Consider the following 13,149-nt stretch of genomic DNA (forward strand, 5'->3'; position numbering starts at 1 on the left):
TCAGGAGGAAGCAAAGGAACAGAGACTGAGGTAGGTCTTGCCACGGATTCCACCTAACAACCATCTGATTGTGCCCAGTCCCCACCCCACAGCCTGACATCACCCACCAACTCGTTGGAGCTCTTAGGAGGACTGTAGGATGGGAAGGCGAAGGGCAGCACTTCCTTGGGCGATACAGAGAACCGGCTGGAATAATCGTCTTGACTGATCCGAGCCAGGAGGAATCTGGAGGCATTCTTGTCTGTGGGAACAAAAGAGCACTTTTGGGGAGTTCTTGGAGTATTTTTATGTGAAACCACCATCTTTAGTTTCATATTTGCCATACACCAATCAGTGGGCACTTGCCACACACCATCTTGGAAGGAATATGTATGTGTGTATGCATCCGGTCCCATTTCTAGTTTTCTTTTGTTCTTTATCCCACCCCTTCTCCAGTTTTTAAAGATTTATTTTTTACTTCCAAAAAAACTACAATTCATTAAGATGAAAGGATCTCTAATGAATATTCTTTGTCCTTGTCTGTAAAGAAAAAGATTACATTAAAAAAAAAAGCACATGAAGACATTTTACAGGGGTCCATACATAATTCACAGATAAATTTTACAATATTTTAAACAAGCGTTTCTTCATTAGAAACATCAATACCGGACATAAGAATAACATAGGAGGGATTTTTTAAAAAGCATAATTAAAGAGCAGATAAAAAGGTTATGAAAAACAAAATACCCATCTGGATCTTGAAGGGGAGGAAGACAAGGAGCAGGTACTCAGGGCCTGAGCCTGGGACACCAGAGCTCCTTCTTCCCTTGGGGCCTTGTGGGTCTTGTGCCCCAGCCGTAGTTTGGGGGCACGATCTGTGAGGAGGGACAGGGTCCTGCTGGATGCCATGCCCAGTGGCTGTCGGGTGTGTCCACAGGGAAGGGCTGCACAGGCTGCTTGTCCCCTGCAGGACTCCAAGCCCTGCACCTGCTGTCCGCCAGGCCACCCCTTTGGTACACTCTCCTGTGGTGAAGCCCAGCCCACCCCTTTTTGGGATGAATGGCAAGTCTTTTCTTGCCTCTGATGATGGACTCAATAAACAGCACTGGATCAGGCCAAAAAGGGGGAAAAGAAGGATTAAAATGCAATAAAATGTTTTGAAAAACAAAACCACCCATCTAGATTTTGAAGGAGAGGAAGAATGAAGAGCCAGGCTTGGGGCTCAGGCTAGGGAGGGCAGGCAGGGTTTGGAAGGATTGGGACCTGCCTGTGGGTCTACATATGAGCCGTGGGGCAGAGAAGATGGGTGATGGGAGCCCAAAAGCCACTGAGGTGTGCCTCCAACAGCCCAGTCAACCCAGGCATCCGAGGACTGGAATTCCTTTAAGTAGCAAAGATCATATGAGATAAAAAGCTTTATGTGTGGGGTGCCTGGGTGGCTCAGTCCATTGAGCGGCCAACTCTTGATTCTCAGGGTCGTGAGTTCAAGCCCTGTGTTGGGCTCCATGCTGGGCATGGAGTCTACTTAAAAAAAAAAAAAAAAAAAAGCTTTATGTGCAAATGCTAGATTGTGACAACACAAGATGTAGCCGGTGAGTCAACAAGTATGAATGTTGACCATCCTAGTCTCTCTGGTGACCAGAGAGAACCGAGGGCACAAAACAAGGGGTCAAACCACGGCCAAACTCCACAGCTGTCACAACTTGGCTGGGTCAGCCGGGCTGGCTAACTATCAGTTGGGCAGGCATTTCAGCCAAACCTGGCCTGGAGGTCTGATTTATGGTCTGGGTAGGCCTCCTGATGGTGCCCCCCCAAAGATGCCCACATTCTGTCCCTGAGAGCTGTGATTCTGTCACCTTCCATGACCAAAGAAAGGGACTTTGCCGGTATGATTAAATTAAGGATCTGGAGATGGGGAGAGTGTCCTGGGTAGTCCCGGTGGGCGCAATGTTTTCACAGGATCCATGTGAGGAGGAGGCAGGAGGGCCAAAGTTAGAGGCAGCGATGTGACAACTCAAGCAGGGGGCAGAGTGATGTGAGGAAGGGACCTCTAGAAGCTGGAAAGGCCCGGAACAGACTTCTCCGCTGGGACCTCCAGAAGAAGCCAGCCCTGTTGACACCTTTGTTTTTATTTTATTTTATTATTTTTTTAAAGATTTTATTTATTTATTTGACAGAGAGAGACACAGCGAGAGAGGGAACACAAGCAGGGGGAGTGGGAGAGGGAGAAGCAGGCCTCCCGCTGAGCAGGGAGCCCGATGCGGGGCTCGATCCCAGGACTCTGGGGATCGTGACCTGAGCCGAAGGCAGACGCTTAACGACTGAGCCACCCAGGCGCCCCGTGGCCCCGACACCTTTGTTTTTAGACTTCTGACCTCCGGCAATGTGAGACAACGCATTTGTGTTGTTTAAAGCCTTTAAGTTTGTGGTGATTTGTTACAGTGGCCATAACAACAAACAAACAAACAAAAAACCTAATGGATGTGATTTACAAAAATATTTTACCTCTACACAGCTAACCTCCTTATACAGGAAAGTCATGCTCAGAGGACTTAGGGTCGAAACTTTGCTGCACTTGGCAGATGTGCTCTACCTGTTATTACTGACTGTCTTCCTCGGCTCGGCTTTCTGCTTATGGTCTCCTTGTCCATGTTATGAATAGCAGTCAGCATACTGATTAACCTTCGATGAACCATGACCTGGAATTAGAAGGGATGATTTCCAAGTATTCATTGGTACATGCTCATTTTGGCATTCAACTTGATTCCCTTTCCCCAACCACGGCTAAGGGCTGAGGCCCCCGCTCTAAGTCAGAATGCACAGGGACCATGGCCCGCTGCCCTAGATGGAGGCCACGGGGACTTCAAGGTCTCGGCCATGTTGACTTGCCTGAATACAAAAAAAGACCAAGTTGTCATCTGGCCTTGTTCCACCCAATTTATGAGCCCTGTTTTTCTATTTCCAGAGTGGAAAAAATGACTAGTTCCACATTGCTTCTTTTCAGTGTATCTGAATAGCAATGCTCCCGCTGTGTTATTTTCAGAGTGGAGGGACCAAATAAACAGATGGTTCTGTAGGACTCGGGCTGTGGATTATGGGCATTGTTAACTGTATACCACTGTGCTTTGCGTTCGGAGCGCATGCTACTGGACGGGCCTGGTACCTGTGCTCAAAGCTGTGGCCGAAGGGACCATTTCGTCCACGATGAATACCCCTTTCCATCCCGTAAGGGACTCTCATTTAACAAATAAATAGTATGAAGTGCCAATGCTGTGGCCTGTTCTGTTCAAGGCATAACAGAGTTGTTCCTGCGGGCACCGAACCGACGTTCTAAGTGTGTGTGTGTGTGTTGGGGGGGTGGTTACAATAAACATTTAAATGAATCAACAAGATAAATATCATGAAGAAAATAAAAGAGAGTAAATGCACGAGGGCATGACGGGGGTGGGGAGGCTGGGAAAGGGGGTGATCTGGCCACCGTTGCAAGGGTAATGACAGAAGACCTCACTGAGGAGGTGAGGTTTGATCTAAAACTGGAACGATGAGGAGAGAATGATCTGGGGAAGAGAATTCAGAGTAGAGGAACCAGCAACGATGAAGATCCCGCTTCAGGAACAGATGAGACATGTTTAAGGGACAGAGAAAAGTCCAGAGTGAAAAAAGTTGTGCACTTCATCCAATTGCAATGGGAAGCCTTTGGAGGGGCTTACCAGGGGAGGGGTATCATTGCCTTCCAGCTTTGGGAATACTACTCTGGCTGCCATGGGGGCCTGGAAGCAGGGAGGGCAGGGAGAGTTGCACTGGTCCAGGCAGGGTCGGGGGGGCGGGTGACGGGGCTGTGGCTGAGCTGGGGAGATGACAGGAAGTCATCAGGCTGGGGATGCATCTGCACCTTGATCTGACAGTCTTGCTGGGAGTGAGGGAAAGACTGAGCCATCGCTCAGTGCAAAGCACATAGCAGCTGACAATGCTTTTTTCACACTGGAGGGCTCAGCCCAGAAAGGCCAGGTGGTCCCACTTGTGGGGAAAAAAGTGGCCAGTCTCGCTGCTGTTGGCCCATTGTCAATAGCTGTGCCCTCCTCCCTCAGAGCACAGCTTCGCGCTGCCTCTTTCCACCACTTTCTTCCCCACGCTGAGCATCTTGTGGCCACCTCTGTTCTGAACATAGCAGCCCACCCAGACAGAGCCTCAAGCAGGGACAGGGTCCCCCAGGGCTCTGGAGGTTGGTCACAGGTCACCGATCAGCGAGTTCTGCCTCTCTCCCCCTGGACTGTCCCCCTCCCAGACTGAAAACACTGCTCGATGGATAACCTGCAATATAAACTTCTCAAGTCCCTTATACATATTCGCCCAGTTAATCTTCACAACAACTCCAAGACAGGTCTTAATGTGATCTTCAGTTACGGAGGAGGAAACTAACAGAGGTTATATAACTTGTCCAAGATCATAAAGCTCATAAGTGGCATCAAGAATTAGGGGCAGAAGGGCGCCTGGGTGGCTCAGTTGGTTAAGCGACTGCCTTCGGCTCAGGTCATGATCCTGGAGTCCCTGGATCGAGTCCCGCATCGGGCTCCCTGCTCGACAGGGAGTCTGCTACTCCCTCTGACCCTCCCCCCTCTCATGTGCTCTCTCTCTCTCTCTCATTCTCTCTGTCTCAAATAAATAAATAAAACCTTTAAAAAAAAGAATTAGGGGCAGGGTTGCCTGGGGGGCTCAGTCGGTGAAACGTCTGCCTTGGGCTCGGATCATGATCCCAGCGTCCTGGGATCAAGCCCCACATCGGGCTCCCTGCTCAGCAGGGAGTCTGCTTCTTTCTCTCCCTCTGTTCCTCCCCACTGCTCACACACCCCTTTAAAAAAAAAAAAAAAAGAATTAGGGGCAGGCAGCCTGGCTCCAGAGTCCAGGTCTCAGCCACTGCTCTGCCCTGCTTGAGGTACGGCTCTCCTCCGCGAGGCGGCCACACTCCAGTGGCTGGGACAAGAGACCTACAGGCAGCATAAGATGCAAGAGGCACCACGGAGATGGCTCAGCGCTAATGCTTGGGCTAGTTCTTGAAGAAAAAATAGGCTTGCGTTGGCCCAAAGGACAAGTATGCACAGATGGAGGGGAAATGGAATGTCTTCTCAGTTGAAGGGTGAGGAGGTTTGCAGTAGGGAATGGGTTAGTGTGTTTGGGAGATGAGGACTGGGACAATACAGAAGATGGAGCTGGGGAGTGGGGGGAGGGTGGCACTAAGCTAGAGAGGTATGGCTGCCGCTAGAACAGGGAGTCACTTGACACCCTTTATTTTTTATCCTGATCATAGGAAGCCATTGGAGGCTCTAAGGAGCTGGGTGGAAAGCCAATGTGAGGGTGAAAAAGCCACAGGAGTGAGATGACACGTCTTGAAGGGAAAGCCATATACCTGGATGAAATAAGATCCCACAGGAATTCTCAATTGTTCTCTCTAGAAGTAACTGATCAAAATCCAATTGTTCTAGAGTTACCACAGGACCCAGCAAGTCTAGTCTTAGGTATATACCCAAGAGAATTGAAAACACATGTCCACAAACGTGTACACGAATGTTCATAACATTATTATGCATAATGGCCGAAAAGCGAGAACAACACAAATGTTCCAGCTGATGAATAGATACAATGTGGCATATCTACACAATGGGATGATGGGATAGTATCCATCCATAAAAGGAAATGAAGTACTGGTACAGTACATGGATGAACCTTGAAAGCTAGCTGAGTGAAAGAGTGAAAGAGCCAGTTACAAAAGGCCATGTGCCCTATGATACCATGTTTATGAAATGTCCAGAAAGGGTGAATCCATAGAGACAGAAAGCCAATCAGTGGTTGCCAGGGACTGGGGTATGGAGAGAGGCCGTTAATGGGAACCAGATTTCTCTTTGCAGTGATAAAAAATGTTCTAAAATTAATCATGGAATCGCTATGTCTTACACCTGAAACTCCTATAACATTGTATGCTAACTACAATAAAATAAAATTTTTTTAAATGTTCTAAAGTTAGATCGTGGTGATGGTTGCAGAACTCTGTAAATACATTAAAAACCACCAAACTATATACTTTACAATAGTGAATTTTATGGTAAATGAATTATATCTCAATAAAACTGTTTATAAAAAAACCCTCATTGTTCGATTTTCTTGTGCTGAGGACTAAACAAATTAAAATTTCTGTTTGGTGCTGGGACTTACCTTGCGAGCGGCTTGTTGAAAGCGCTTTTGTGCCCTGAACCTGTTGACCCAGGTATTATTAATGAGTGGATCAAAATTAGGATGGAATTCCTTGATTTTCTGTGAAAATAGAACATAGGCACATCTTAGATTTAAATTTTAACTCCAGGTAGGAGCATTTAATAAAAATGTTTTTGAGTTTGATAATAAATCAAGTGATGATTTGTTCTGCCATGGAACGAGCGTTTATTCCACACTTTTAGAGTACATAGCAGTATAGGGAATACTTCTTGGGTTGGGGGCTAAAAGTGGGATTTGAGATTTGGGTTTTAAGAAATTGACAGTGTAGGGGTGCCTGGGTGGCTCAGTCGGTTAAGTGTCTGCCTTCAGCTCAGGTCATGATCCCAGGGTCCTGGGATCGAGCCCCACATCGGGCTCCCCGCTCAGCGAGGAATCTGCTTCTCCCTCTGCCCCTCTCCCCATTCTTGTGCTCTCTCTCACTCTCTCAAATTTTCTCATTGTCACGATTAAAAATTGGGGTTTTAGACACTATCACATGACAGAGGACGCTCAGCTGAGGGGGCCACTGTCCCCATTTTATGTTTGAGGAGACTGAGGCACAGAGGCTAAGAGGGCTTTTCCCAGGTCCCAAATCTGTGAGAGAGCTGGGACCAGGACTCTGGCTTCTGGCCTCCTGTCGTATATCCTTCCCACCAAGGGCAGGGGGCAAGGAACAGAGGCTCAGGACCCTCTGCAGACAGAGGCTTGGAGAGCAAAGGGAAACAAAAAAAGGAGACTAGGAAGGAGAAAGTAGAGGGGCTTCCAGGAGCCAAAGAATTTAATGCTGTTGATTTCAAGGGAAACATTAATTATGATTTTTGATGTTTCACTTGCAAATATATAGTAAAAAAACACTCCAAAAATATAAATTAAAATGTAAATGTAAATTAAAACTTAGTAAATATCTCTTGGTAAAAACATTACTATAAAATTGTTTAGTGTTTTAAAAATAAAAATATAAAGGGCTGCTGATAATTAGCTCCCAAATAAAGGAAAGTTACCTACTTCTTCTAGATTGTGAACAACCCGTTTCTGGTTGACTTCTGTCTTGATGCGCTGAAATTCCTCATCCAAAACAGGATCTCCTCTATCTAGCTGGGTTTTTTAATCACCAAAAATATTAAAATTGAATACAAATACACACAACTGTATATCTCTTTAAAACTGACAGAAACCCATCAAAGGATCAGTAACACCGAGATGTGAGGTTTGGCTGGGAGCGGGTGACAGAGGGTTAAAGTGACCATTATAATTACACTCACTGTTCAAACATAGGGGGTTGTAACAGCTGAGCAGACCCAGAACTTTATTTTCATCACCAGGGGACATGGCTCTGGGAAATCATTTTCAAAGCATTTAAAACTCACAGGAAGGATTTTAAGAAACTGTGTAACCATGGGAGTGCAGAGATTTCATTTAGAAAGAAACTTAAAGTTTCAAGCTCCTTGGAGCTGATTATCCCAGTATGGGGTTTAACAAAGGTGCATAATTCCTCCCCTCTCCTGGGTGGTGCAGGTGAATTGGGATCTGCCCCTTCCCTGGAGTAAGTGTCCTCCTCCAGGCTGCTCCCCATCCCGGGGGACCTGAAGCTGTCTGTCCTATTCCCCAGGAGCCATGGGACACTCCCCCCGGAAGGCTGGCTGGCTGGGCTTGATTGGTGTCTGCATACACCTGACTCCATGGAAAAAGGAGCTGTGTCCACTGCAAAAGCTTGTTAGTTTTTACCTATCTGTGGTTTTTATTACTTGTTAAATTACTTCCAAGTCTAGCTTGGCTTGTATGTACGCTGTTTGCAATCATTTTTAAAGACTTAACTGGAAGCAATCTATTCGGATCACCACATTAACAAGAGAAACAAGAGAGTTGTATGATTGTCACCAGGTGGTGAGCTGTCTAGCTCTGATTTGCACATATCAGGGAGCTGAGTCTGAGACTGTGGACCTTAACTCAAAAGACAGATTTTGTGGGGAGAGACCCAGACCTCCACCACTAAAAATAAAATAAAATGAAATAAAGCATCTTAAAGAAGGGATTGGCAAATAGCTTGTTAGCTGGAAGAGAGAGGAGGGCGAGGTCTTATATATTTATCAATACTCTATTTATGATGAATGTTTGGGAATTTACTATCAACGACCATCTCCCATCATCCTGCTATAACTCCCACTCCCTCTTCCGCTCCCCCCTCCCCAGCGCTTTTTTCTCAGCTTTCTGCCACATGGCCTGGGCCTCCAGGTGTTCCTTGCCACTGGGTCACCTGCCAGGATTCAGCTGCCTGATGAGATCTCGCAGACACACAGAATAGGGTCTCTGCAACACTTGCGGTCCACCTGTACTGGGGCTCAGGGGCCCAGTGAGTGATGTTAAGGACGTGACCACTCCTTTTCTGCTGCCCTTGGGTACCCTTGTGACTGCTCGCTCCTCTCTGCAGTCCTCTCTCTAGTCCCTGCTCATGGCTCTCATTGCAGCTGGCCTGGCCTCCAGGGGCACCTGGAAGGACAAGGCCACCTGCAGCCTTCAACGGCCCCCTCTCTGCACGTGAGCCTGACGACACCATGGTCCTTCCTCCTGTTCAAGGTCAATCTTCTCTTCTGACCATGGTGTCTTCCCAAACTTCTTCAGCCCTTTCCTCTGCGACTGCCCTTTGCCTTTAGAATACAAGTGCTCTCGAGTTTTCCAACTTAGAAACCCCCTCCTTGAGGGGCGCCTGGGTGGCTCAGTTGGTTAAGCGGCTGCCTTCGGCTCAGGTCATGATCCTGGGGTCCTGGGATCGAGCCCCACGTCTGGCTCCCTGCTCAGCAGAGAGCCTGCCTCTCCCTCTCCCTCTGCCTGCCACTCTGCCTATTTGTGCTCTTTCTCTGTCAAATAAATAAATAAAATCTTTAAAAAAAAAAAAAGAAAGAAACCCCCTCCTTGACACCTCATCCCCTTCTAATGGTCCATGCTCTGACTCTTACCCCCTGGTCATCTCAACTTCTCAAGAAACCAGCTACTCACTTCCCTGCATTCCTCGAGCCATTGGCCACTTGGCTTTTTACCTCCACCTCTCTCCTGGGGTTGCTATCGCTAAGGCAAACAAGGGCTTCCAAGTGGCCAAACACACCCTGTACTTCTCAGGCCCAGCCAACCTGGATCCCTCCCCATCTGCTTTTTTAGTGTAGTCCAGTTCTCCTGACCTCCCTGACCATTTCCCTTCTGTCTCCTTCGCTATCTGCTGCTCTCCCCTCAAATCATGAGGTTCTCTGGCTTTCCCACCTTGAGCTACCGGCTTCTCGCGCCTTTCACTTTCCCCAGGTCACGGCGCTGTTCTGTGCTCTACTCTCTACCTCTCTGCTGAGGTACACTTGTTCCTGCAGCCGCCACCTGGATGCCCTCCAGCACCCCCCAGATGTAACATGTCCCAAGTTGAACTTTTCATCTTCCCCCTTCTTTGGTATTTGGGATCTCATTTAAAATCACCAGCACGGGGGCGCCCGGGTGGGTCAGTCATTAAGCATCTGCCTTTGGCTCAGGTCATGATCCCGGGGTCCTGGGATCGAGCCCCACATCGGGCTCCCCGCTCAGCGGGGAGTCTGCTTCTCCCTCTGCCTGCCGTTCCCCCTGCTTGTGCTCTTTCTCTCTGTCAGATAAATAAACAAACTCTTAAAAAATAAATAAATAAAATCGCCAGCGCACACCCCAGCTGGACCCCTAGGAGCCATTTTATCCTCCCTCTTTCTTTCCCCTCAGTCACTGCACTTGGCACATTTTAAATCCTCTCTTAATGTTTCTGTGCCCCGTCTGGACTGTGCCCTTCTTGAGGGTAGGGATGGTGGCTCATTCACTAGCACAGAGTCTTACAAAGAGCACTCGTTAAACACACTTGAGAAACAAATACACAGTTGGGTTTGCCTGGCGTCCAAATGCTGGCAATTCCAGACTTTGCTGTCACACTGACCTACCTGGTCATGCCATGTCTGTGTCACTTTCATCTTTAGAATAGTTAGAAAATATCATCCCATTGGGGGGTGGACAGAAAACTCAATATTTTGTTTTTAAAATCCAATGCAGAGAAACAGAACTACAATCAAACTAAATTTCAATGCCCATCTAATATGTGCCTTCCCTAAGTGCCAAGTTTTACTAATTCTTTTGTCTTTCTTATAACAAATAAAGAAAGGCAAGATAAATTTATTCAAATATCTGATTGGGCTCCAATCAGAAAGAAGATCTAGGAAGAAAAATGTATTCTATATGAGAAATATATTTATATCTGACAAGATACATGTTTTTCCCCAATCCTTCCTACCCAATGCTGCCACTGAGCATGGGAAGCTCATGCTCCTAAGCTTAAATATATGTGTTATGGTTGAACCATGTCCCTCCAAAATTCATATGTTGAAATCTTAACCCCTAGTTAGCTCAGAATGTGACTGTGTTTGAAGATACAGTTTTTGAAGGTGTAATCAAATTAAAATGAGGTGGGCTCTAGTCCAATGCGACTGATGTCTTTTATAAGAGGAAGTTTGGACAGAGAAAAAAGAAGGCAAAGACATAGGTGGTCTAAAAGATGGTCTAAAAGTCAAGAAGAGAGATCATTCCCTCATGTCCCTTAGAAGATCATGCACCTTGATCTTGGGCTGCCAGAACGGTGAGAAAATACATTTCTGTTGCTTACACCACCCAGTCTGGTACTTTTATAGCAGCCCAAGCAGACTAATATGACACGAGATGATTCTGCAAGTCCTACCAACCAAGTCCGAGCCCCTGAGACAGGAAGCCCAAGCCGAGCTCCTCTGGCTGACGTGTGTCCTGCGCTTCAGTGACTATGGGCCTGTCCCCAGTGTCCCCTGCACCTGCCCTCAGGGAACAAGGTCTCACATGCCATGGTGAGCCCAGGGGTGTGGCACAGTCCCACACTCCCGTCTCTACCCCTCCCTGAATCCACAGGTGCTGCCTTGGCAACCCAGCTGTGGCCACCTCCCCTCAACCAGTTTGTCCCCCTCTCTGCTCAAACCCTTGAGTGTCTCTGACTTGGAACTTTTCTCTGGCTCTGGCATCGCTCCTGGTCTCTGTCTTTGGGTTCCTCTTACTCTCATGCTCCGCAGATCATGGGACAGGTGTACCTCACGCCCAGAACTCCAGCCTGAATTTGAGGCATTCCCCTCCCTCTGAATTGAATGCCTTTGTCCTCTTTACTACCTTTCCCCAAATCATACCATGTCTTCCAAGAAGCTTTCCAATCAGATGAGCTCTCTCTCCTCTCTGGCCTTTGACTCCCCACAATATTTAGTAGAGGTTTCTTGTGACATCTACAGCTAGCCTTGATTTACGGTTAGCAATTAACTTGTCATCAGCCTCCTCCCCTCCCAACATAACTTTGTGTTCTTTCTTCTGATGTGGCATCTTGCATATAGCAGGAATTCAAACTATTTAGTGCAATCAACATCATCGAATTAGCATTGATTCTGACCTTATATTTGGTGTCTTCTCTTTGCCGCTCTTCAGTAAGGTCTTTTCTAAATTTAAAAGACATACGATCTCTACCAAGGTGCACCTGCCTGGGGAGAAAAAAAAAACAGCTTCCAGATCGCATCGGAATAGCATGGCCCGTTGGGGGATGGAGTGGCTTAGATTCTCCACAACTGAAGGGAGGTGCAGAGATACTGGAGGAGGGCCACGGGGGGAGAGAAGTTGTAGAGACTACAGCAACATAACTGAGATGAAGACTGTGTTCTACAAAATGAAGCTTCTCTCCTAGCCACGCAGGCTGAATATTTATGAGTAAAAGAAAATCTGGATGCTCAACATCAGTAGTCATTAGGGAAATGCGAATCAAAACCACAATGACTGATGTACTACATTACACCCACTAGGATGATGATGATGATGATGATGATGATAAGAAGGAAGGAAAATAACAGGCATTGCCAAGGATATGGACCAACTGGAACCCTTGTACATTGCTGACGGGAGCATAAAATGGTGCAGCCACTGTGGAAAACAGTCTGGCCGTTTCTCAAAAAGTTAAACATAGAGTTACCATATGACCCAGCAATTCCCCTCCTAGGTATGTACCCAAGAGAACTAAAAAGATGTGTGCACACAGAAGCTCGCATATAAATGTTCACAGCAGCCTTCTTCACAATGGCCAAAAGGTGAAAACCACCCAAATGTCTGTCAACTGATAAATGGGTAAACAAAATGTAGTAGGTCTGTACAATGGAATCTTACGCAGCCATAAAAAGGAATGAAGTCTTGACAGATGCTATGATGCAGATGAACCTTCAACCCATGTTAAATGAAAGAAGCCAGTTACAAAAGGCCACATACGTATGTATGATTCCATTTATTTTAAATGTTCTATAGAGATATAAAGCAAATAGAGCAAATCTATAGAGATATAAAGTAGATTGGTGGTCGCCAAGGGCTGGGAAGGGACAGGGAATGGGGAGTGACTGCTAAATGGGTATGGGGTTTCCTTCTGGAGTGATGCAAATGTTTTGGAGTCGCGTGGTGGTGACGGTTGCACCACCCTCTGAATACACTAAAAACTTCTGCATTGTCCACTTTAAAATGGTTAACATGGTGACTTTTGTGCTTTGTGAGCTTTAGCACAGTTTTGAAAACTCTGGTATGTAATGTATCGATCACGGAGCCTGGCACGTGTTCAAAATAAATAGTAGCTATGATTTTAAAAGGGGAGAGGGTGTCTGGAGAACTGTTTGACTGAAGGAGCCTGGAGAGACCTGGAAGCTAAATACAAATAGTCTGACCTTTGTTTGGATGCTGGATTCTTCTTCTCTGAAAACAAAAAACAAAAAGCCCGGATAGAAAGGACATTATTGAGACAACCTGGTAAATCTGCAGATAGGCTAGTGATTCTAATAGTATGGTGTCAGTGCTAGATTTCTTGGAAGTGATGATGCTAATGTTGGAGAATGTCCT

General features: G+C 46.7%; 1 protein-coding gene across 1 annotated transcript in view; it reads right to left on the bottom strand.

Annotated features, from left to right (window-relative positions):
* CFAP221 (cilia and flagella associated protein 221) overlaps positions 1 to 13,149 on the bottom strand; it is an 89,248-nt gene that overhangs the window by 25,034 nt on the left and 51,065 nt on the right. The window contains exons 11-15 of the mRNA XM_021695855.1: positions 11,675 to 11,762; positions 7,231 to 7,320; positions 6,187 to 6,285; positions 2,573 to 2,678; positions 108 to 241 (exon numbers count right to left, since the gene is read on the bottom strand). Of these exons, the coding sequence (XP_021551530.1) occupies positions 108 to 241; positions 2,573 to 2,678; positions 6,187 to 6,285; positions 7,231 to 7,320; positions 11,675 to 11,762 (517 nt within the window). The remainder of the gene's footprint in view (positions 1 to 107; positions 242 to 2,572; positions 2,679 to 6,186; positions 6,286 to 7,230; positions 7,321 to 11,674; positions 11,763 to 13,149) is intronic.

Source organism: Neomonachus schauinslandi, chromosome 3, assembly GCF_002201575.2.
Source record: "Neomonachus schauinslandi chromosome 3, ASM220157v2, whole genome shotgun sequence".
In the NCBI taxonomy this organism is placed as follows: Eukaryota; Metazoa; Chordata; class Mammalia; order Carnivora; family Phocidae; genus Neomonachus; species Neomonachus schauinslandi.